At 41.4% G+C, this 23,669-nt stretch overlaps 6 protein-coding genes across 6 annotated transcripts; 2 read left to right on the top strand and 4 right to left on the bottom strand.

Moving 5' to 3' along the window:
• Positions 1-1,307: 1,307 nt before the first annotated feature.
• BDB00DRAFT_812690 (uncharacterized protein) lies at positions 1,308-4,005 on the bottom strand. Its single transcript, XM_053122711.1, has 4 exons — positions 2,374-4,005; positions 2,105-2,281; positions 1,833-1,967; positions 1,308-1,699 (listed from the first exon to the last, which is right to left on the bottom strand). Exons 1-4 carry the CDS (start codon positions 3,558-3,560, stop codon positions 1,618-1,620), a joined length of 1,581 nt encoding a protein of 526 aa, XP_052981891.1. The 5' UTR covers positions 3,561-4,005; the 3' UTR covers positions 1,308-1,617.
• On the bottom strand, positions 4,005-5,597 carry BDB00DRAFT_812684 (uncharacterized protein). The gene is made up of 3 exons (XM_053122710.1): positions 5,127-5,597; positions 4,977-5,037; positions 4,005-4,842 (listed from the first exon to the last, which is right to left on the bottom strand). Exons 1-3 carry the CDS (start codon positions 5,517-5,519, stop codon positions 4,079-4,081), a joined length of 1,218 nt encoding a protein of 405 aa, XP_052981890.1. The 5' UTR covers positions 5,520-5,597; the 3' UTR covers positions 4,005-4,078.
• Positions 5,598-5,627: 30 nt separating this feature from the next.
• Positions 5,628-7,378, bottom strand: BDB00DRAFT_812682 (Fibrillarin-domain-containing protein). Its single transcript, XM_053122709.1, has 2 exons — positions 6,923-7,378; positions 5,628-6,814 (listed from the first exon to the last, which is right to left on the bottom strand). The coding sequence occupies exons 1-2, from the start codon at positions 7,086-7,088 to the stop codon at positions 6,048-6,050; spliced, it is 933 nt and encodes a 310-aa protein (XP_052981889.1). The 5' UTR covers positions 7,089-7,378; the 3' UTR covers positions 5,628-6,047.
• A 5,556-nt stretch (positions 7,379-12,934) lies between these two features.
• On the top strand, positions 12,935-16,591 carry BDB00DRAFT_812680 (uncharacterized protein). Its single transcript, XM_053122708.1, has 7 exons — positions 12,935-13,741; positions 13,820-14,019; positions 14,115-14,147; positions 14,219-14,386; positions 14,497-14,788; positions 14,884-15,050; positions 15,112-16,591. The coding sequence occupies exons 1-7, from the start codon at positions 13,017-13,019 to the stop codon at positions 16,545-16,547; spliced, it is 3,021 nt and encodes a 1,006-aa protein (XP_052981888.1). The 5' UTR covers positions 12,935-13,016; the 3' UTR covers positions 16,548-16,591.
• Positions 16,592-18,175: 1,584 nt separating this feature from the next.
• BDB00DRAFT_812679 (uncharacterized protein) lies at positions 18,176-18,899 on the bottom strand. The gene is made up of 2 exons (XM_053122707.1): positions 18,473-18,899; positions 18,176-18,369 (listed from the first exon to the last, which is right to left on the bottom strand). The coding sequence occupies exon 1, from the start codon at positions 18,766-18,768 to the stop codon at positions 18,511-18,513; it is 258 nt and encodes an 85-aa protein (XP_052981887.1). The 5' UTR covers positions 18,769-18,899; the 3' UTR covers positions 18,176-18,369; positions 18,473-18,510.
• Positions 18,900-21,765: 2,866 nt separating this feature from the next.
• Positions 21,766-22,457, top strand: BDB00DRAFT_812678 (uncharacterized protein). Its single transcript, XM_053122706.1, has 2 exons — positions 21,766-22,057; positions 22,143-22,457. Exon 1 carries the CDS (start codon positions 21,775-21,777, stop codon positions 22,015-22,017), a length of 243 nt encoding a protein of 80 aa, XP_052981886.1. The 5' UTR covers positions 21,766-21,774; the 3' UTR covers positions 22,018-22,057; positions 22,143-22,457.
• Positions 22,458-23,669: the final 1,212 nt, after the last annotated feature.

Here is a 23,669-nt window from a genome sequence, read left to right as displayed (position 1 = left end):
CTCGGGCGTCACGTGTTTTGGATGCTGGATACGTCTTTATTTAAAAGTCTTGCAATATGTGGTTATTCCACAAGTAATTCCCCAAGCAAAGGAGGCTCCACACGGACAAAAAAAATTGATGTGTAAAGTCCCTTCTGTCATGCAATGATACCTTTGGTCTTTTGAGGTGGTATGATACATATCAAGACGTTGTTCTTTATCGTCAAAGAAACGAAGAACAAGCACTACTGGTGTGGAGTAACTGAATGTGGACTTTGTCTATGTTGTTTTGAGTATCTATTTATATCATACAAAAGAATGATGGCATGGTGCTTTTACTTTAATAAATTATTGTTGGTTTGCTATACCTAAGCTTTAGAAGGAACGGTGAGAAGTTTGTGTGCTCCATAAACAGGATGTGAATGCGTTAATACATCTCTTGGTCGGGATAGGTTAAGGATGCAGCAGCACTTCAAGTAGTAAAACACAATTTCCGGAGCATACATGTAAACATCGTCATGTCGTGATTCAAAAGACGAAACACTCAAATGAAATGTAGTTTCATCTCGGCTCACTAACCCTTGATACTTGCTTTCGCTGATTATCGATAAGCTAGAATACATCAGGAGCATGAATGATATCGACATGTTGTTCATGAAGACCACTTGGATTTATAAAAAGGGTCGTTATAATTGCTTTGACTGTACCGTCGATGCATAGTCGACACAGTTCTTTTACCCCTGCATCCTATCACTTCATGTATGATCAGGCGAATCGACTTCAGTCGTTTTCAGGTTCTTCTTTTCCCAATATATATCATTTAATGATAGGATACTTTTACGAATGTAGTCTCCTAGGCCATCTTTTTCGAAAAAAATACTGTATCAGCAACATTACTTTAGTGATTTGACTCGCCTAGCCTACTACACTGGTGCATTAAGAATCACATTATGCTGTTATAATTAATGTCTATATTACTGGTCCGAAAAAGGTGATACCGTTTTCTCAGTAATCCAGTCTTTCGTCAAGGAAATGAATATTTCGAACGTCGTGCCGTAGTAGCAGTAGTTTCACGCTCAGACTAGCAACTATTGGAGAGAAATGAGCATAAAAAAGAGTATATAAAGGTAGCTCTGTAGTAACAATGCATATATGTATATATATTGTTTTTTGGTATTTCTTTAAAATGTTTTAATGATACATGTTGATACATATTTAATTTTGTATATGTTATTTATATACAGTCAGCAGCACATCACTTCATCATCATTATTTAAATCATACAAACAAAGCAAAAAGTACATGGCATTCGATCATAATTCTTTGAGCATTTAGACATTCTGTTTCTTTATTTTGCTGTTGTCAGACATTTCGTTATTGGAGGATTTTATCTTGTGCTGTCCATGTGTAAGATATATAGTGCTGAAATATATATGATAAGTATCTATGTCTATCATTATAGATTTCGGAAAAGCCAGGAGGATATAATGGACAGGAAAATGCGAGAGAAGATTGGTAGGGAGTGCGTAATAGTATTATCTGTTGTCAGTCGCAAAAGCAGATTACAATGGAATCGAAAGGCGTATCAAAAAATGTCGTTGTTGTTGTTGTTAATACTATGAATTCGCTTCAGCATCATCATTTCATCATAGAGTCGTCTTCTTGTTCATCGTCACCATCATAGCGCTGATTGTAACTGGAAAGACTGGTGAGATCTATACTAAGTTGTGATAGCAAAACCAAAATACCCGCAAACGTTTATACATATATACGTCACAGAAAGTTAGCACCATAGTCACTCTTACACAAAATTGTATGTTAGTAATGGGAAAAAAAAAAGAGTAGAAACTTGCGCTGAAACATTAAAAGAGAATTCATGAGCACCATCGTTGTCAGTACTGTTACTGCTGTTATTCGATTCTGTTCCTTCTTCTTTATCACATTCTGGATCCGAAAAAGGTGAATCACCCGAAAAGGCGCTACAGACACTAGATACAGTGCAAGATTAGAAAGAGTTTAGAGAATCATCTGTTTCAGTTATACAATGTAGCGAATTGATCTTTTAATAAGCTGATTATTATCAATGGCAACCCCTCTCCGCTCGAAAAAATACGACAATAATGACCTGCGTGATGGTGATGCTGGTACAATCAGGGGTGCTCTTACTGCTGCTGCTGTTGCTGCTATGGATGATGAAGTTGACACAGAAGCAGCGCTTGATACAACAAGTCCTTGTTCTCTCAATGTTTGCAGGTAATCGTGATATAATTGCTCCTCTCTTTCATAACTCTGCTGATGAGCAGTATTAAAATTTAAAGGAAAAAACAAGTCGAATTATTATGACGTTCAAAGAGGACATTGATGATGAATGGTGAGAAACAAAGAGATACTTATCTACGGGAGTCACTGCCGCCGTTCTTACTACTGTCAATATTGCAGTAATAGTTATCATTCATAGAGCGTTTTTGTTGATGTCGTCCTTCTTCTTCTTCTTCTTCTTCTTCTTCTTCTCTGAAATAACTACAAGTGTCGGTACTGTCTGATCTGATAGTTATTGTATCTTCATCTACAGTAGTAGTAGTCGTCGTTGCAGAAACTTGATAATGCTGCTGTTGTTGATCGTCAGTAACTATATTACTTTCATTAAAACTATGATGCTGATCTGATCGTTGCTGCTGCTGTTGTTGTTGTTGTTCCTGTAATAGCTGTGGACGCCTTTGTCGTACTGTTACTGTGGCTGGCATTTCTACGCGTCGTCGATTCCGTTGATCCATCCTTGCTGCTTCATCATTCCATTTGTTAAGCAACAGAAAACGAGCAATCCAAAGATTCTCACATAAATGAAGCGGTATGATACTGTTTGTTATTCTGACCAGAACACTGATCGCAAGGTCACGCATTCTTTTATCCAAATCTTTCCAGAATAAAATAGGTTCTTGCTGCTGCTGCTGCTGCTGCTGCTGCTGACCACTGTTGCTGCTTAATAATGTGTCTGATCTGACTTTTTGGATTGTAGCTTCGACGGAGTCACGTAAGAATGCATAGAGGTGTTTCCCATCTTGGGGGGTTTGAGCGAGACTTTCGATGGCACGAAGAACGTCGCTTTTGCGTGGCGAACGAGGTAAGCCGGAGGGTACGCGTGGCTGGGCAATGAAGGCTTTTGGGTATCGTCTTTGTTGGGCCTTGCGATCTTTTTTCTTGTCTATTCTTTTCTTCTTGTCGTCGTCGTCGTGGTTGACGGCGTCAGCGACCTGTTGACATTTTTTATGAGGCTGCTGTTGCTTTTGCTGTTGCTGTTGCACCACCTGATTGTCGGAGACCCCTGGAGTCCTTGTTGTCGTCTGCATGACTTGTTGGACACTGTCATTATACATCATTTCTGACGAAGACGGTTGTTGCTTTTGAGCTAGTATATCATTATTGTGGGGCGATGTGGTCATCAAGGCCTCCGTCTCTTCTGATAAAGTGGAAGAAAGAGCAGATCCCATTGTTTTACAAAACGAAAAGAAAGAGAAAATTATCTTTTTGTTGGCAGCTAGTCTTGAATGTTTATAAAAAGACGAAAGACAAAGAAAATGCATTGATTGCGAAACAACCACGAGACCCTGTGTCTGAGCGCAACACAAAGAATCATGAAATCAAAGGTTGTTGCTGTTGCTGTTGTTGTGGTCAACTAACCAAGAACCACGTTTTTTTAGGCAGTATCGGGTTGCGTTTCGTGTTATATGTAACAAAGAAAAAGCGTATGATGTGCGAATGCGTATGTGTGACCTTGATATGAAATGCAAGATCAAAAGAGTGAATTATCTAACAAGAGAAAGGGAATGGTAACTGTTGGAAGGGGAGAGAAAAGCGGCAAGACAAAGAAGTTGCGAGTGGATAGAGATAGAGATAGAGATATGGGGAAAGAGAGATATACACAACAATGACAACCCAGAAAGAAGAAAGAAAAACACGGAATAGATATGGAATCGGAGAGTGGTAGAGTAAAGGAGTATCTATACGAGAGAGAGAGAGAGAGAGAGAGAGAGAGAGAGAGAGAGAGAGAGTGTGTGTGTGTGTGTGTGTGTGTGTGTTTGTGTGACTGGAACGATAGAAACTAGTAGTCCGGATTATAGCCAAAGCGTCTAATCTCGTCACAGCTCTTCATCGGCATCTTGAGCGCCTTCTGATACTGCTCTTCATTGCGTCCGATGCCAAACACTCCAGCCGCCGCATTCAACCGCGTGGCACGTTCCCTCCGTTCATTATTACAGGACTGCTGCAACCCACGCACCCAATCCACCTCGACCTGCTGCTCCACGCGACTCAGCTTGTGTCTGCTCTGTTCGGTTGCTTTGAAGGCCGAGGGGTTGACATAGTAAGGTACCTGATGGCTCTGCGTCATACGTACTTGGGAATAGACCGACGTCGGCCGCAACGAGAACGTGGGCGTGTTGTCTGTAAACAGACCCGACAGGAGCGAGTAACCGAACAGAATCAAGAGAGGCAGGATCTGTAATAGCACAGTCCATCCGGGCGTGTTTTGTTGCTGTCTGCCAGCCCGTTGCTGTTGAGCAGCCGTGCGGCGACCGGCACCGCTGCGGTAATAGTGCGGAGAGAAACCAGGTCCGACAAACGTTGCACTGCTGAAGCCTGGGCCAAATGCTCCTCCTCCACCGCCGCCAAAGAACATGTTGAAGAGATCTTCGGGCGATATCTCTTCGCCGGCAAATCCGCCGCCTCCCGCCTGTCGTGTGTGGAAGCCCCGGAAACCTGCTCCTCCCATACCTCCACTACCGCGTTGTTCTGGGTCTCCTCCTCCTGCATCATGGATTGCTCGTTTTTGTGGATCTGACAGTACCGTGAAGGCCTTGGAGATTACTATTGTCAACGTTGACGGCTCATCATTTAGTATCACCAAGATATATGCATGCCCGTGAGGGACCGGTTATTCAGGGGGGGGGATAATAATACAATTATGAAGATGATGATAAACACGTGAAACACTACTTTACATTTGAATGCTTCGTCGGCTCCTGGCGCACTGTTCTTGTCCGGATGGAATTGCAAAGCAAGCTATAGTAGTATCGTGTAAAACAACCCGTTCTTAATACATCTGCATCATCCCAAGTCCATCTTGATACCTTTTTTTCTCTATACAATACCTTGCGATATGACTTTTTGATCTGTACATCAGTACAACTCTTATCGACAGAAAGCACTTTGTAGTAATCCGTGCCGCACGACAGAATAGTCTTTACAGCAGCAACTTGGTCTGTTGTATACTTTTTCTCGGATGACGATGACGACGACGAAGCTGCTCCAGTTCTAGCACTGGCTGTTGTTCCTGAAGGTGTTGCAGTACTACTTGCTGTCGATGACGCTCCTCCCTCTGTTGCTGCCTTTTCTGCTTTTCCGAGAAACTCCTTGGCTGGATCGGTGGGGTAGAGATTGATTGATTTCTTGGTGAATCGTAGTGCAGCCGAAAAGTTGCCATTGCCAAAGTGGTTCTTTGCAATGTTTAAACAACGAATGGCTTCGTCCTTATTGATCTCCATGGCGCATTTAAATTAATAAAATATATATATATAAGGTATAGTAGTTGTAAAAGAACGCAGACGAAGAAAGGGAACAGCAGGCACCGGTTTCAAAAAATAAAAAATACTCTTGCTAACACCACGCTGAATCTCATTGGATACTTTAACCCACCTTTTGTGTTACCCTTCTCCACTATACCAAAAAAAAAGAAAAAGAACCAGTTGATTCTGTTGATGATAAGCTTTTTTGTTGAATTTTTGCCTTTTTTTTTATTTACAACAAAAAGCGACATCTACTACAGTAAAGAAGAAGAAACAAAAGAAGAGAAAGATGGGGATGACTGAATGAAATAATAAGAAGAAAAGAAAATAGCGACTGTGCTTATACAATGAGCGTGTAAGTGCGTGCGTGTGTGTGTGTGTGTGTGCGTGTGCAGTGAGAGATAAAGAGAGAGAGGCATATCAGATGTTTGAAACGATGTGAGTTGCAGGAATTGAGACGGTGTACGTGTTGGTAAGCTGTGGCATGTAATGGATAATAAATATAAATTATTTGCTTCGGACATATTTGCCAACCACTACAGCGTGATCTCTTTCGTATGGTTCCAGCGTCAACTGTTCTTGGGGCTTGACACGTTCTTCCTGGAGCTTCTTGACTTCACGGGCAAACACGGTAGAAGCATCCACCGTCGAGTCGATACACGACGCCTTGATCGAAATAACAATATGGCCATCATTCTTCAAGAAGTTGTGGGCGTTCAAGGTAATGATACGGGCCTGATCGGGCTGGGCGACATCGGCAAAGATGACATCGACCATGGGGACGAGCATGCGGTACTTGTGAGGATGACGAGCGTCTTCGACAATGGGGACAACGTTGGTACGCTTCTTGGCCATGTTGATCAAGTCACGACCGGAACGGTGAGAGAATTCGACAGCATAGACAGCACCTTCGGGACCAACCACATCGGCAACGTGCGAGACAGAGGTACCAGAAGCACCACCCAAGTACAAGACCTTCTTACCGGGTGCAATGTGGATATGGTCGACACCACCAAGCACAGCAGCGGCCAACTTTGAACGGAAAGGGTTCCATACACGGTATTCAATCTTGGTGCCTTCGGGGCCGTCGATCGAGATACGCTTTTCACCGTATACGGATTCACCAGGCACCAAGTTCTTGGTGACCAACAAGTCTTCCTTGCCTCGGGCAATGAAAATGCCCTCGTGACGATGGGGTTCGATGATTACTTTGTTACCACCCTTGGCACCGACGCCTCCACCTCGGCCACCGCCACGGCCTCCACGGCCACCGCCACGGCCACGACCGCCGCGATCACCGAATCCACCACGGCCTCCTTTGCTGATACCGCCGCGGCCACCGCGATCGCCACCGAATCCGCCACGGCCTCCACGGCCACCGCCACGGCCACCGCGATCACCACCGAATCCACCGCGGCCACCGCCTCGGCCACCTCGATCACCACCGAATCCTCCACGGCCACCGCCACGACCGCCTCGATCACCACCAAATCCGCCGCGGCCACCGCCACGACCGCCTCGACCGCCACCACGTCCTTCAAATCCCATTGTTGTTGTTGTTGTTGGGTACGTTAAAGTCGGGGTAAAAAAAGAAAAAGAGTTGTTGCTTCAAAAAATTCGAAATGGGGAAAAAGAACAGGACTTGCGGGACAGATCGTTCGTTTTTCTTGTGAATGTGAAAAGCAAAAAAAAAAAAGTTTGGGCTGCTTGTCAAAAAAAGTTTTTGGCTGTCAGCGCTTAAGCAAGGAAAAAAAAATTCAGTCACTTTTATTGAAAAAGTGAAACATGATTCGTCGGCTCAATCCAGCATATATGTGTACTTTTTGTACTCAACCGGGTTTATCTTTACTGCCTTTTTCCCAAGCGAAACGGGACATATCACCAAGGCAAATTTCTTCTTGGCTTGCCAGCTGATAAATCTGTCACTTCTGATATTTGCGTAGCTTACATAAACAAGGGAAGAGCATTCCCCCTTACTTTTCTTATTACAAGACTCTTCGACGGCTGCCAGTACAGTATCTCTCATTTCAGCACTGATATTCTCTAGCAATAATATCTAGCAAATTTGAGACATTATCGGCTGCAACTGAAGAGAGCATCTGGCTCATATATGCATAACAGAATGTGTTTTTGAATGATAGGCCATAGGGTCCACTAAATGCATCAAATTAGCTTGCGCGCATTGTTATGTTGTTGATCAATCATGCGCTTCATCAATATATTTTACTCGGCTACAAGTATGATATAGTTCTTGACTGTGTTCAACCAGTTAGCTCGACAGTGCCTTTCTAGCACGAAGCAAGCTGGTTTTTCCATTTTGTAGCAATATTTCTACCATGTAGAAGCAGGCCCTTCTTTTTTTTATATTTTGGCATTCTTCAACGGTTTACATAAATATACATATATATTCTTGTGATGCTTCTCGCCGATCCATGAAAACTGCAGTCATAAGTTTTGTTTAGTAAAAAAGGTAGACCCAATTTCAAACCTGAAATTAACGCAATATGTACAATAATATCACGGATTGCTTCTGTTAAAGTCCCCTCTTCCACAGTTGCTGATGAGGACTTTTAACGCGCGTATAATAAGTGGGATCTTGTAATACATCGCCTAGTGAATCATAATATCGACGTTTCTTTAAGCGTGACACTCCAACATAAATGCCGTCTGTCCCTCCGTCTTTGCAGCTGCTTCGAGTGCGTTAGCAGGATAATGGTGCTCATACATATTAAAAAATATAGTAATAAGGCGTATCAGTATATTTCAGTTCTCGAGAGCCTTAAACACGATACGTATTAAAATTGATGCAATAAGAAAGGGAAGAAAACTCAGGTAAAAACTGTGAGGGAAAATCGTACGACTGTTAGGCTAAACGACGAACATTGGAAATTTGCACATATCCGCTTTCTTGTTTATTCCAAGTATTTGATGGTGGGGCACTGAAAGAAAGTGTCGAAAAGCATGTATCTGCTCCTAGCTTCAATGAGCCAAAGCAATTGAAAGTGCCGCGTTAAATCTACGGTGCTTCTTTCAAAGTTGACGGTTAAAGCTACTGTAGCTAAGAGTGATTAGTTGCAAGCAAGTGGGTATGCAAACAAGTTGAATTGTCGACGGATAATCAGTCCATTTATACTAGTGTGTTATATCACACTATAGAAAGTGGGTGCATTTCTGTCATAAGCACAAAAGAAAACGTTAGCTTAGAAGTATGTCTAAACGATTCATTTTTGTTACATTGAGGAGAATGCGCAATAATATTTAATATGTATATCGTGCAGAAAGATGTCTTGTTTTCTTTTGCTCAGTATCAGACAATTAAGTTAGTTCATATTATGGGGAAAATAAACATCATGTTTTGGAAAATCTAGGTACTTGCCCGATAAGTAAGATATAGTCTGTTTCCTTCATAGTACTATAAACCGTCTATGTAGCCGACTGTTATCGTATAGCTTCAATGCAAACCGGTGCTTTTAGATCAGCAAGATTCGTTTTGTTATTATTTTGGTAAGTAGTGTTAAATGTATTGGACAACAAAAGTGAACGACACATGTAATTAAATATGCTGGTAAGAGCTTCTTTTTTGTATGCACTACTACTACTAGATTGATAGGATGTAGCCTAACGACCATATCAAGACGGCATTTCTTTGACCTGTATATATGTGTGTTAGCTATTTCCATTCACTAGGTATCGTACACTGTTCACATCCTATCTAATATCTCTGGTTTTCTTACCTTTAGATATAATTGCAGTCGTGGCTAAGATGCATTCTGCGAATGCAGCACGCTTCAAACATCGATGTCATATACGTTTCACCAGGGTCTTTGGTTATTGTGCATTGGTTATCTGCCCATACGCCCTTTGCAGATTTGCAGCAGTCTTGGGATGGTCTAACCACCAAATCGCCTTCTCCGCCCCGTTCGGTTCTGCATGTGCAAAGTTTTGAGGAATGCGTACCAGCATCACCCTTTTCTGTAGCAACAGAGACACCATCAGCTTGTTGTTCTGGTTTTGCTGCCAACACCGTTGCGTGGAGGAGGAGGGATGCTGTACAAATATAGTAAAGAATAGGTCGAGCTGGAAAAATCATAGCTGACTTTTCTGAAACTGTGTGGTTTATATATCTTCTTTTACTTTTTCCTAACAGTCGGATTTATCGAGATGGGCTATTAACCTGCAGTAATCTATTTTACTTTGGATGGCAATTTGCACGAGCCAGGAGAATTCCTTTTTATATTTACAAATACAGTTTTCTCAACCCTTAAAATTCGGCGCAAAGTAAAAATGGATGGTGGTATCACTACGTGTAATAGATGACTGTGATTTTGAAAAGATTATTGATGCAAATTAAGTAGGATAATTTTATCACTGTATCTCATCAAGTAGTATTATTTCTTTAAGTGTGGTTGTTGTAGAAATGTGTACTAGTGGCCGTGTATTACAGTATAATTGAATATGAAAAACAGTTAAGTCTAGATAAAGGGTCTGTCACATTATCCAAGCAACACGGACCAGCACATTTTCAAGGACCGTGATTGGAAAGTGCTAACATGACGGCGTCCTCAGTTTATCCCTACTATAGGCAATGGTGACGGAAGCTATAGCTTCGGAATAGTATTGAGAATGGAAGGAAAGGGATGAAGATGGGCAAGAGGAGACAGGGGGTGATAGGAGCCATCCTCTAAAAAAAGACATCATCGTCAGCATGCATTCAATCGTCACGCTCTGCTACAACATCTGTCATTACCTGCATGTACCCTCATGCATAAACCTGGGTATATCACTTAATACTGTTATATTTTATAAAGTAGTTGAGTCGAGTTTTTACAATGCGAGAAACTGTAATAATATTTTGATAGACATAAGTCGTGAAGCTGCTTTACTTACGTCCCTTCTGAATGGTGATGAAATGCATGAGATTATACTGTTGAATAAATATTTGCTTTTGAGCCGCAAATTTCTTCCGTGAACTGGCATTATCCATTACCGTCGTCGCTGTTTTCTATTATGTAATTGTCTCATTACAGTCGCTGTGCTCACCGAACAATCAACTACTTAACACTTTTGAGCATCAAGAAACTAATGGCACCTTTGGGGGTAATTTAAAGCGGTCAAGTTATCTTGAGAATATGCTATGCTTAATTAAATGTAGCTGTTGATATTCAACTGTTTTTGAAAAGAATGCTATAAATGTAAGACCATACTATGCTGTATGTTGAAAACTCCACATATCATGCCTTGTAAATCTACCGTTGTCACTTCCCAACTGAGGAGACAAATTCCTATCTTTAAAAGAAAGCTCCATTCGATGTTAAAACCCAGATTTTTTTATACTTTTATGAACACGATTGCCGAGCACGCGAAGATCAGTACCAGTCGCGTGTCTGTGAGTGGTGAAGTGGAAAACAAACCAATGTCGTGTACTGCCTTATCGCTGAATCAGAGACCCTGCACGCTTTAGACAAGCCCATGATTCATCGACTCCAAAGATATCGCAACTACGCCTTTTGCAAATTTAGGATTGACTCTATTAGATCTACACGTTGCACCAAATTTTAGCAAGGGCGAGATTAGCGGTGACTCTTGAAACATCTTCTCCATAGCAACACTTTTAAAATTACCTCAAACAATAATATTACCAACGACAATCGAAACCCTGATGAGCAACGGTGGACTGCCTCACTATTTGGTAGCTCTGGATTACGTATTTACGCAGGCAGCAATGTTTGTTGCATGGTTTCGACCTCAAGACGACCTCACGGTAAAAGGTCTATATTCGATGCAAAGGACCCACAGTCAAGGTCGTTGTGGACTGGAGGACACAGCGAGAATGGTGGTCCGAACTTGAAACGAGCGCGTGAAATACGCAGGAGCTGGCGTGCGGTACAGCGAAACATGTCTCCAAAATATACAAGTAGCCTTCAATATCGATGCAACAGCAGTCCCGATACATCTTTTCTCCAGGTATACGAGCAAACTATAAGGACAAAAATTGCCAAAGAAATCGATAGATATCGAGTCATGAGGTGAAGTTCGCTGATGGAGCGAGATGATACCAGTTTAGTAGGTTACTATAATGCCATAGATGGTGAGGAACTTAGTATATCAGATTTAGTTTGAGCCAGTCAAAATGAATCACTTAAGCTTTATACTAGCTACGCTCAACGTCGATTGCTTTCGCATTTCAGTGGTTTCTCCATGAAAAATGCTTTAAAGCGGTGAGTTCACACTGATAATACCAAAACCCCCGCAATATGATAAGCAGACCGTTACTAATCAGCAAATGGAACCATGTGTTCTGCAGTAAAGTAGTACTCAAGTGCTGTATCATTGTTCTGCAGACAACTATCTTAAGAAATAGATATCATTGTGTACCTTGGTTCTCGGTAGGCAAATAAAGTTATCCTTCACATATCCTGTATAATTTGTAGCCATTTAGCATAGCGTAGTTGGTTTGCTGTCATAAAGACCAGCAATGTGCTTTTGAAAATACTGTGCCAGATCTCATTGCAAGAATATAATAGTGTTTAATATCTAACCCCGAAGATATTAATTACACTGTTAACCCATCACCTTCCAACTTCGCAAAAGTCCACCAAAGATTGGGTGCTGCAATATACGGTTGTCGTTACACAGCATTGCTGGGCTAAGCCGAGAAAAAAATTATATAGATCACCGTACCAAAAAATCGGAATAGACTATTTAATGTCATACCATTAAGAGAATCGTTGTTAACTGTATTATGCTGCTTAATTATTGAGACTACTGCTAGAAGAGTCCGGCTTATTTGAAATAAATGTTTGTGTTATATAAGAATAAATGAATAGATGTTTATAGTGTAAGCAAAGCTTGCATCCAGGCAATAGCAATTTTGGCTTTTCCTGTTGGCGCATGTTCCCGTTATCTGGTTCAAAAGGCAGCACAATGGCGCGCAGAACAGCTGCCACTCAAAAAAAAATCCGTGTAACACTAAATGTATAAGCCCAAGGTTGAACAAGCTTTTTTAAATCTTGTAGCTGTAGTATGTGTGACATATTTGCGGTGGCGCAACCAGTACTAACACGCCAAACAAAACAAAAATCCTCGGTTCCGTTATACGTTGAGTCGACATAGCCCCGGGTCGCACACAATTGCTTCTCTTTATACATCATGTGAGCATACCACTACCATGGAAACAGATCATGTATTTTTAGATTGTTTCTTGGATACTGTGATTCCACTTAAAAAATTTACAGCAAATGGTCATAGTTGCTCTTTGGGCTTTGAAGCATTGCGAATAAACCTTTTTACTTCGCCACTGAATGACTGATTGTTCGAAAGAGCAGATTATGGGCTTGTTTTTGATAGCTCTTTTTAATAACGGAGAAAAACATAAAGCAAGCTATTCTGACTCTCTTCTCCTCTTTTCTCTCTCTATTGCTTTTTCTCTTGAAAGATTCAGTTATCTATCGTTAATTTGTTACAAGCCTAAATCCTATGATCTACATCATATACGAAAAGAAGCGTGGTCGGAACCATCGATTACAACAAGCTGCTGTTCGATCCGTCACGTTTTTGTCCATGATACTGTTACTGCTTATGTTTATGGTCGACGGCGTTTGTGGCTCATATCCAATGGACGTAAGCATTGAAACGCAAATACCGATGCGTACCAATGCAGCTTCTTTTGTACGTGGCCGTGCCATGTACATATATGGTGGCGAAGGTCGGGGCAATGACAGCGCCACCAACGATTTCTTTTCGCTCAGCTTTAACGCAGAAAACGGAGATCTCATATATGAGCAAGTGCCAGTTGCATCCGAAGACAAGGGGCCACGTATTGCTGGTGGAAGAGCTGTTATTTTACCAGACAACAACACTGTTCTCCTGTTTGGCGGATATGCACCCTACAATGAGAATATAACTGCTGTACATCTTTTGTGCTACCAGTACACTTTTGACAACCAAGTATGGGCGCCTATTCCGGTGAATGCTACTGGCGAAATTCCAGAGGGTGCTCCAGAATTACCTACCCACCGCGAAAGTCATACTGCTACATTAGGTGCTGATGGTCTAGTTTATATTTACGGTGGCATCCGCTCAATTAGAGATACAGCTCTGGTTGGCGACTTTTGGGCATACGATCCGTCAACAAGACTATTTAGTAGGCGGGAGCTCATCAGCAACATTGTTCTGTATGCACATATTGGTATTCCCCTCCCGTAAGTCTTTATTTCCTTTGTCTAGTCGTATACATTTAAAGGTCGATAACATTGATTCTCTGTTTATACTACACTTAGCGATGGAACCATCGTATATGCCACCGGCCTAAGCGGCTATGCATGGAACTTTACCACTGATCCGGATAGTGCGCTTCTTACGGTTTCCGAGGGATTACTTTTCAATACTGCTGACGGTTCCTGGCAAGGAGTAGCATTCGGTGGCAGCGAAGAAACGTTGATTGGCGTCTCTAGTAGAGTATTTTCTACGGCCGTTCTTGGTACAGAAATATTGTAGTTATTGGCTTACATAAGCATATCAATCCATCTAAGATGTACTTAATCACATATCATACCTTACATACAACGTCAATAGGTCCCGAGCAAAGATACATTTATTTCTTTGGAGGTTTGTTATCAGCTTAAGTGTTATATAAGCTTACACATAGTAACTTTTGAGCTTGTGTCAAACCTGATTAGGTTCCGACCTGGTGGCTTCGTATCGAAAACATTTTCGCCGTGCTCTTTCAATATTAGATACTCAAACATGGAATTATACAATCCCAGCATCAGAAGGTGTGGGTCCTAGCCGAAGGGCAATGGCATGTGCTGCAATACTTACGAATGAATACATGGTCATCGCACAGGGTACGGTAACTTGTTCTCTAGTTTTTCTCTGTTTCTGTGCCGTATATACATCTTGTAATCAAACTTTACCACCACAGATCCAAGCTAATTGAGAAATAACTAAATAATAGGCGGTGCACGATCTTACTATTATGGAGATGTCAATGTTGTACGGCTACCTACACTCACGACTAGTAATGACCTCCCCCCAGAACCGACTGTACGCTGGGTGAGCAATATCATTACCGGTGCAGCTGACGATATGGATAGGTCAACGTCGGAAAGTGTCAGTAGAGGCATCATTGCGGCAGTTGTGATCGTTTCAGTGCTAGCTGCAGCAATGCTGGTCTTTTTGGCATGGCGCTTCCGCCATCGACTTCGTTGGCTGATAATCCGTATCCATAGTGATATTTGGAGTCCCCGGTAAGTCTCTGTTTACATTTCTCTCAGTCTAGAGCTGTTGTCTTGCTACCAATATTGTAATCGTACATGGCATTGATTGCTTTTTCAACCAATAGGACCGGTGAACCACATTGGGCTGAAATATCTCGTCTAATCACTAAAGTAATTCTCGCATTCCTATTTGTGGCGTTCTTTGTATTTGTCGTCATTCAAGTCATGCAAAGTCCAAAGGCAACGTTTACAATCACCGAAGTTGCATACAATGAGCAAGTGGATATACCCGGTAAGTTACACGCAAATACATGTGGTAAGTCAATAGTTGTATTGATCATTCTTTGCCACAGAAATCCGATTTTGCTTTGATGGCTACCAGCAAGTACCTGATCTGAGCACCGGTGAGACTTTCCCACTGGTTAGCTGTGTAACTGATGCTGGAGCAATATGCGATGAATACATCTACCCACTCAACATGTCAGACCATCAGCCTTTCTTCTACTCTAATCTCGGCGCAGTAACATGCTACCTGTTTCTTCCGGACACGCTTCACCTCGCTGCTAATGTAACTTTAGACTCGAATAACGGAAGTATGCTGCACTTTTCTTTCCACACATCTCCAGCAGTGGCTCCGCAAGCGGGACGAACCCATATTTCATTCTATCCGCGAGGAAGGGATCCGAATCGGGCCATTTACTTGGACGGGACCGAGCTTTACGAAAAACAGCTATACACTGACGCCGAGCTCTCCGATTGGGTCATTGACGACTTTAATGATTTCCATTCCGAGAATATTGTCGACGTCGATATTAACGATGCTGCATTTATTCACTATCAGCTTCAGGAGTATCAGTATCTTCAGAATACCGGATGGAATTATATCGGTTTTTCACCCGTGCTCAACTCGACGCCAGAAGTGGAGATTACCAGCAGAGTGCAGCCCATGAATCTGGAAGGTTACTCGCCTATGAACGGTCAGCTTAACGAAGTCATTGTCAAGCCAGCATCATTCAATACAGTCCGCATTCGGGAGCAAAAGATCTACTCTCTGTTGAACGCACTCGGATTCCTTGGCGGTCTTTTTGGCTTATTCGTGGCATTCCAAGCACTCATGTTTGGCCATCGACCGAATTCTCCATGGGGTGTCGTCCACCGCTGGTCCATCGGCACAATGAAGCGATCCTTGTCTCGCGAATTAACCTCTCGGTTTGACCTGCTGAAAACACCGGTACCGCTTATGAACCCGGTGCATCGACGCTTTTCAACCATCAATCTTAAGAATTACGGTCCACGCGAACTTGAAGATGTTGACTATATGGATGCGGCAGAATCTGGTAGCCTGAATACTCCTGACGGCGTGACGCTGGCTCCTGGACAAGAAGAATGGGACGAGCAAAAAAGACTTGAACAGGTCGAAGAGCGTATGCAGCTGCTTGAGCTGTTGTTCAAGTCGTATTACATTGATGATGAAGTATTTCGTCGTCTGGATCGTGCGCTCAAAAGACCGGATGTCAAACCTCCTTCTGTCAGTAAACGCGGCATGTCGAACTTCTTGCGCGGAAATGGAGTCGGGCTGCGCAGTCGAAATAACGCTGCTGATGACGCGCATGAATCACACAGCTGGCTTGCAACAAACGGTGGAGGCGGCCAAGATGGTGCTACATCAGAGGAGTTGCGACTTTCACCTGCGCCCTATATTCCACGCTTGGCATCTACTCCGCATTCGGCTTTACCTATTCACGAACCAAACGAGAATATTAATAACAGTACTCAAAAGCAAGATTGATGAGAAGATGATACTTTGTCATGTTTCTAAATAATAAATACTTTATATATATATATATCAGCTACACAGGATCAGCACCAAATGACCAATCTACTACAGTATGGTAGCAGCAGTAGTAGTATTGTATTAGCTGTAGTATTTTTAAGCTGACATCTTGCCAACCATTCGCAGAAGTCGCATAAGCAGAGTGCAAGGGAAAATCATGTTTCCCTGTTAGTAATTAGCTAGTTTATGCGAAGTAGCAACTTAGAAGACCAGCCTACGTGGCTCAAATGACGCAAATTCCGTACCCAATGATAAAACGTCTTCCAATTGACAATATTTGTTGGCACATATACAGTACGTCGTTATTAACTCGTCGTTTAACCTTATGGTTCCGTTTCTCTCACTGAACTTCTTCCAATCAAAATTACAGTAAACTGATACGTAACCACATCTACACTAGCTAGTCCCATCAACATATATTCACTTTATGCGTGCTTATCATTGTTTCAACCAAATCAATTAACAGCTCCAATAGTACACTATTCATGTAAATATTCTCTCACTAAAAACCCATGTCGTTTATATCTCTTCAATCTTCCCAATCATCATGAAAACAATGCAAAACCGTTCAATAGAGTATTTATTAGAGTTCGACTTCCTACTGGTTCTTATATTCCATCTACCTTCTTCCTCTTTCTCATTCTGCAATATTCCCGAAAATACGCTTTAGCAGACATAAGAACCCTAATTACCCAATGGTAAAGAATTATCGCCCTCAACGACTTGTGCAAAACCCATCTTTAACTTTCTTTACATAGGACGACTTTCCACCTTCCAAACAAAGAGTCAACTTTAAAGACCCACTTGTAAATCGCTATTTCTTTACATAACTCTCACATTCTAATTTGTTTTCTTAGCGTGCCAATCATTCTTTAAAAGAACACCTTTGCAGAACCTTTCGCCTACGCAACATCCCTTATTACATCACAAAGCTTAGTCCACCAAGACGAGCACAGTGACTTTTCGACCTCTTTTTTCGAAGGTATAACACATATGACAACTGATGTCGCCAATATAGCACCAAAGTAATTCACTTTTTCATCCGCATTAGACGCAGACACCTCCGCCAACATCATTCCGTTTCAACCTCAACATACTCCACCATCACCACAGCAATTACCACGGACTGTCTGCAAGGCTGTCCAAACAAGATCCCCGTCACCTCCTCCCACACACAGTGCCGGCGTTCAAGTGAACTTGCATCGCATCACACAGTCGCAAAAACATTGTACCCGCCGTTTACTGGAACATCCTTAGCGAATAATTTCAACTTTAAATATCATCCAACGATCCCCTTCTTCTCCATACGTTCTCCTTCACCATGAGTACACCGCAGTCGATCGTTTAAAGATCACGTATCTCAATTCATAGACAGCTTTCATATCGAACATTAATCCCTTCACACTCGATTCAATCTCTTCTTTGCGTGTACAGAACGCCCCATTCCTGATCCACCGCGTGGTCGGAAGCCAATTTTTAAGTCAGTGACCATTTACTAGTGTCCGTATACTAACAGATTCATCTAATCCTCTTTTTTCTGTATTAGACATTGAGTTTTATAAATTAGATATAGAAATGACTGTGTTTATTTGATATAAAATGCATATTGATATAGATAAGAATGATATGTATAAGCTAGTAGTTAATGTTGTGTGTTTGTTTGAGCCGCAGTTAATTTTCTTCTTCCTCCAGGCGGAATAATGCTAGAGTGAGCTTCCTTCTTGATCATAAAATTTCGTATGTTGGATGCTTACGTAGTATATGTACTATTAATTGACTAGCAAAAGATGCAGAATATTCGTTTTGATTTAGATTACTGCGTGAGGAATTACACTTACTGTAGATAATACAGCACTTGGGTACAATAGATGGAGACTTACTTGTATGTTTTGGAGTTGAGACTTGGCTTGCTGCTGTTTTAGGCGCCAGTGTTGGTAGGATCTATGCCTTGGTGATAATAGACAGCACGACCGCCCATAGGATCTACGAACCCACCCAGGACATCGGGCTTTTTGCTGTTTCTCATAGGATCGCGAAGAAAAGCAGAGCTTACGTTGTTACCTGCCGCAGTAGCTGTCAAGGAGCCGAGTCGGACTTGTTCCTGCTGTTGGGAATAGCTTTTTTGAGGGCTGGTTTCGCTGTTGACTTTTTTCGACTTTAGTGTAAAGAAGGGCATAACGTGTGTGTAACCAAGCGGTGAAAGGGGGAGTATTTTCCAAAAAAGGCGGAGAAAAGAAGTATGCGTACGCGCTTGTGCGTGTGAACTTGTGTGTATGTTGGAGAGGAAGTGAATAAGTTAGAGAGTGGAGAAAGAAGTAAAGAATCAGTAGATGAAAGTTGTGGTATTTATAATAAGAAAAGTGGGGGAAGTCCGGCGAGAAAGAAACAAGCTTTTCCCCCGGATTATTGGTTAAACTATCATCATCTCGTTTTCTGATCAGTTGCACATTGACTGTGACTGAGCTTCTTGGCTTGATCCATTCTCGGTCTCGCTTGTTGCAGCACAGCAGCGACAAATTTTATCCTCAGAGTCTTGTTGTACGGGAACTCTTCTTTGTACTTTTGAAATTTCACAGGTTCAACACGTGCCGAAATTCTCACAATAACGCCTTTTTCCAACACTTCTTTGTCCTGCCAATGCTGGTTATTTTTTGTTATCTTTTGTAATACGCGAGATTATGTTATTTACGAAACACAAGATCAACTACGTTAGGTTTGCCTTGTCAGCTGCATAGAAACTGTATTTGAAAATGCTATTACCGAGGAATAAATAGAGTGAGAACAGCGGTAGGCGTTTTAAAATTGAAAAAAGCTGTGAGAGCGAAGACTGAAAAAAAAAATTCCGAAGTTCTATTGGTAGCTGGTCTTCTTCTAATTTCAAGAAGTGTATGTTATACGAGATCAAAAAGTTGGGCGTTATGGTTTTTACCCGGCTTGTTGGTACAACAATAAAATGAAAGCTTACTGGATCGGACACAGTTGTTTACCAGTCTTCGGATATTCGGAGCTTCATTGAACCATACTTCCCGAGTCATAGCAGCAGCAGAACTCAAAACTCGTATCTCATAACGAACCAATTGTTATTGCACTTTTTTGGGCGCTGCATCTGGCAAAAATCGGCTGATGCCGTAATGCACGCTTTGTGACAGCTAATCCAAACTCGCCTTCACTGTCATTATTCCAACTTCTTCTAAACGAATGTTTCTGTTACTCCAAGTCGTATACCCCCGACTTTGAAACTGTTGGGGATTAGACGGATGTACGATATTCTCTCATCTTCTACATGTCTCTTCTCATGTCACTTGAGCACATCTCGTCAACAACCCCCCATTCCCAATCGATCTTACATCTAAAAAAACGAATTCGTCAATAATCCATTACGTTGCAATGCGCACTGAATCGGCAACTGCCGTGTTGCTCTCCCAACGATGCAATCATTTTTTACTTGAACCAACTGCTCTTACTGGTATATATGGTTTGTAATCACAAGGCTCTTTTTACCTACGAAGAGAGGAATTCACAAATCGAATCAGGTGCCCTTTGTTTTCTTTCATCGTCTATATGCCCATTACTAATTGCAAAGAAAATTATTCACTCACAAGGGCAAAAGCTGCTTATCACCAAACAATTATTGCTTACGTTACTAATGCTAGGAGAATGCTTTCTTCGATACAAATGAAGAAAGCTTTATAGGAGGCATACCTTTGCATTTGATTTATAACTGTCAAGTCTACGTACTACTATATCTAACAGCTGCTATGTGGTCATATTTTCTAAAGCGTTTCTCACAACATGTAGCAAGCGCCTTCATTCTGGAGATATGATGCAACAAATGGAGCTACCGACAAAATTTACTCGTGCTTGTAGGCATCGAGCGAGTATTATAAATTTAAAAAGTCTTTATACATCTCATTCCAGATATCCTCCTTGTTGTACAACAGCAGCGCTGTCCATCCCCTTTGTTTGGATTGGACGAATATTTACTAACCGTCGAATATGGTCCACGAGATTCGCCACACTCCGAGAAAGTTACCTGATGGAAACCATCGATTACGGCGGCAGATTAATGATGTAGTCTTCCCTCCCGTACTCGTTGGATAAGGAATAAATCTTTAATTGGCAAGAACGTGGTCAATTAGTTTCTTAGAAGCTACTCTTGTATTGCTTCTTCGTATGCTGCGAAGAAATATCACCGTCCTAACACATCATTTTGCTTTTTTATACTTTACGCCTTCCTTTACTTAGAAGGAGGATAATTGTTAGCTTGATGTAAAAATACAACAATAGCGGTTTAAACAAAGATGTTTCTAGAGTTATCATCGCTTACATCGACTTCTGTGAGTCAATTCGCTAAATAGGAGAGGACTTTTTATACAGCTCAGCACCATGTTTTGCTGCCGCTGCTGCAAGAACATTCTGATGACAACTCTTCTACATCGATCTGAAGTGACTTGGCAAACTTATAAGCATTGTCTGTAGTTTCTGCACATGATGCAAGCACCGAGTGGTAGTAATAATGGCTTTCCAAATATCAGGGATTGTATAAGCAGTATGAAGTAACTAACATAATCATCCACAGTGCACGGAAAAAGAAAGAGGCATATACACCATTTGCAACGCGATGTTATCGTACATCCTTTCTATGAATATAGAAGCAGCTATCCATTTATTAGGTTCTCATTGCAGTCATGATATATACACCAATTCATTCTTCTTTAGCACTTTGTTGTAATACTCTGTCGAGAGTTTGCTTCTACTTGGACTTATTCAAACAAAAGGAATTGTTTTGTACCAAGCGTGGGGAGATTGATGGCTTTGTAATGATAGTCTCCGAAGTGGATTTGGGGTTTATCAAATGGTGCAGGCACCTTCCCTATGCGTTTTGTACTTTTCATGGGTCAGTTTCACGACATTTTTCAACCGTCGATGGTTGTGAAATAATCCGATACCGCGAGCGGTGTTCACAGTTTTATAGATCGCAGACATGGGAAGCAGAAGCATAGTAGCTCAGCTAGAATTTCCTTTTTTCAATAAAGAAAGAGGGCCCATGATGGGAAGAATATATACCACAGTCTATTTTTAAGATGATAAGTCCAATTATTTTCAGATGTTCTGAATCTAGTTTTTCTTTTTCAAAACAAAATTTTACTCAATCTCTTTTGATTCTCTAATCCGCAGAAAAATGGTCTTTCTGATTACTGACCTCATTCCTCTCGTTGCGATTATCTTCCTTTGGCTGGTAAGCAGCAATGTATTTTGTCTTTTCATTCTGTACGTGTCCCTCCCTCGAAAACAGAAACGACTGCGATCACTTCTTCGCCAGTACCTGCATCATCATCTCCATCTATGTCGTGTGCCTTTGCAAGACTGTTGTGTCCCAATCGATGACGATTTGTCGTTGAATTACACGGTAGCTGATGTATAAGCACTATTTCAAAGTATCAAGGTGCTGCAAAGCAATGCGAGTAAGTATGGCACTTAATAACTATTATAGTATCATTCTTTGTATACACGAATGTATATCGTGGGATGCTCTCTAACACTTTGTAGATCTATACAAATTGATAAACAGGAGTAAAAGTGTGTCCAGTTCAACAAGAGAGAATCACGTAGCCAGTCATCGTTCTAAATCCTAGAGAGGTATTCAACAATCGTGCTAATAACCTGGAATCAAGATTTACAACAGTTGAGCTTCAAGAAACCAAAGGAAGTCGATAGCCTTACAACAACCCCATTCCACCCACCTTATGCCACTACCGTCGTATTTTTATTGTCGATGTAGTCGATGACCGCCACTGTCTGGAGACTTTCCAGGCGTGGTATCATTTGACGATTTTTTTTTGTATATATACGTAGTGAGAACAGATATAATTATGTATATGTACCCTAAGACCAACTCTACGTTTGCGCAGTAGCAGTTTTTTCCTTTACCCGAGGCATGCCGCAGTCACTTTATGGAATGTTTATCTTTGAGAAACTGTCTATTTCATACCATTTCACACAATTTTTTTGTAAACATTATTTTAGTCAGCGTGCGAAAAACTGAGGAAGCGCATAACAACCTCCACCAGCAGCGTAGCTGAAGGTCGGCCGATGCTCTGGACACGTAGTACGCCAGTAGTCTTTGTTTATCAATTTTCGAATATCTATCCATGAATGTATAATATATCTGGCATCTTGAGAGTTACTTCTGTATTGGATTGATCATGTACATACAGAAAATTTCATTCGTCACCATTATATACGCCACTTACAAGTAAGTTTTAAGTCTTCAGCTATTGGGTTTTTTTGCTACTAAATACGCATCAGGTACTATGAGAAAGAACAAGAGCAAAAAAGGGAAGAGCATCTATTCCAGCGATGACCCCTTATTTGATTATTTCTTTAACTACTGCACTTTATTATGTAGTTGATGAGCTGGAAATAGTGGAACATGTTCTTTGATTTGTGCACAACAGCAACTGCGACAGTCGTGGTAGTACCATCGTTTGTTATATTGGTTCTCATTGAGAAGCATCGATATCAGAAAGAGTTCTTATTTCTATTACAGTAACTTATTTCCTTATAGAAAGGCTGGATGTAGATATGAGGACCTGCAATATGGATGTAATTACATATAGATTCCATCGCGGGAATTGCTAGGATGAGCTGTAATAAGTGAAAAATAAGAAACGAGAGCCTGCAATAAAAAATCAGTTATTCACTAAGTGGTGTGTAATTACATGACATCCGTTAACATAATTTGCACCTTTTCATATGTCTCTCTCCCCTTTGCTGCAGTTTGTCATTTGTTATCTTTCGATGGTGTAATGAAGGGAAATATCAGCGTCAAATTAGGATATACGTGAACAACGACTTCGTCCTTACCGGAAAAGCAGTGGCGGGGTTCGCGGCTCAAGTAGACGACATATACTACAAACTAAAGTATTGAATATGCTTGGCAGGAAACTTTAGAGTTGGTGAGAGCTCTTCGTACTAACTCACTTATAAGATTATGTTAGTAGAAGATTGGTCTTTTGCATCGGAAACAGTGATGACAGTTCACATAGCAGTAAAGGATGTACATCTGTCGCTGTA

This window comes from Zychaea mexicana (assembly GCF_025766255.1).
Source record: "Zychaea mexicana strain RSA 1403 chromosome Unknown BDB00scaffold_19, whole genome shotgun sequence".
Taxonomy (NCBI): domain Eukaryota; kingdom Fungi; phylum Mucoromycota; class Mucoromycetes; order Mucorales; family Lichtheimiaceae; genus Zychaea; species Zychaea mexicana.
Note: the sequence above shows the minus strand (reverse complement) of the source record. Positions and strands in the feature narration are given on the sequence as shown.

Coding starts and splice junctions, on each gene's coding strand:
- BDB00DRAFT_812690 (XM_053122711.1), bottom strand. CDS start 3,560: ATGCATTTTCTTTGTCTTTCGTCTTTTTATAAACATTCAAGACTAGCT. Junction 2,282..2,373: donor GGCGGCAGTGACTCCCGTAG/ATAAGTATCTCT, acceptor AAATTTTAATAC/TGCTCATCAGCAGAGTTATG. Junction 1,968..2,104: donor CCAGCATCACCATCACGCAG/GTCATTATTGTC, acceptor CACTGTATCTAG/TGTCTGTAGCGCCTTTTCGG.
- BDB00DRAFT_812684 (XM_053122710.1), bottom strand. CDS start 5,519: ATGGAGATCAATAAGGACGAAGCCATTCGTTGTTTAAACATTGCAAAG. Junction 5,038..5,126: donor TCAAAAAGTCATATCGCAAG/GTATTGTATAGA, acceptor ATACTACTATAG/CTTGCTTTGCAATTCCATCC. Junction 4,843..4,976: donor AGCCGACGAAGCATTCAAAT/GTAAAGTAGTGT, acceptor CGTTGACAATAG/TAATCTCCAAGGCCTTCACG.
- BDB00DRAFT_812682 (XM_053122709.1), bottom strand. CDS start 7,088: ATGGGATTTGAAGGACGTGGTGGCGGTCGAGGCGGTCGTGGCGGTGGC. Junction 6,815..6,922: donor TGGTGATCGCGGTGGCCGTG/GCGGTGGCCGTG, acceptor GTCGTGGCCGTG/GCGGTGGCCGTGGAGGCCGT.
- BDB00DRAFT_812680 (XM_053122708.1), top strand. CDS start 13,017: ATGATCTACATCATATACGAAAAGAAGCGTGGTCGGAACCATCGATTA. Junction 14,020..14,114: donor ATTTTCTACGGCCGTTCTTG/GTACAGAAATAT, acceptor CAACGTCAATAG/GTCCCGAGCAAAGATACATT. Junction 14,789..14,883: donor AGTGATATTTGGAGTCCCCG/GTAAGTCTCTGT, acceptor TTCAACCAATAG/GACCGGTGAACCACATTGGG.
- BDB00DRAFT_812679 (XM_053122707.1), bottom strand. CDS start 18,768: ATGCCCTTCTTTACACTAAAGTCGAAAAAAGTCAACAGCGAAACCAGC.
- BDB00DRAFT_812678 (XM_053122706.1), top strand. CDS start 21,775: ATGGTCTTTCTGATTACTGACCTCATTCCTCTCGTTGCGATTATCTTC.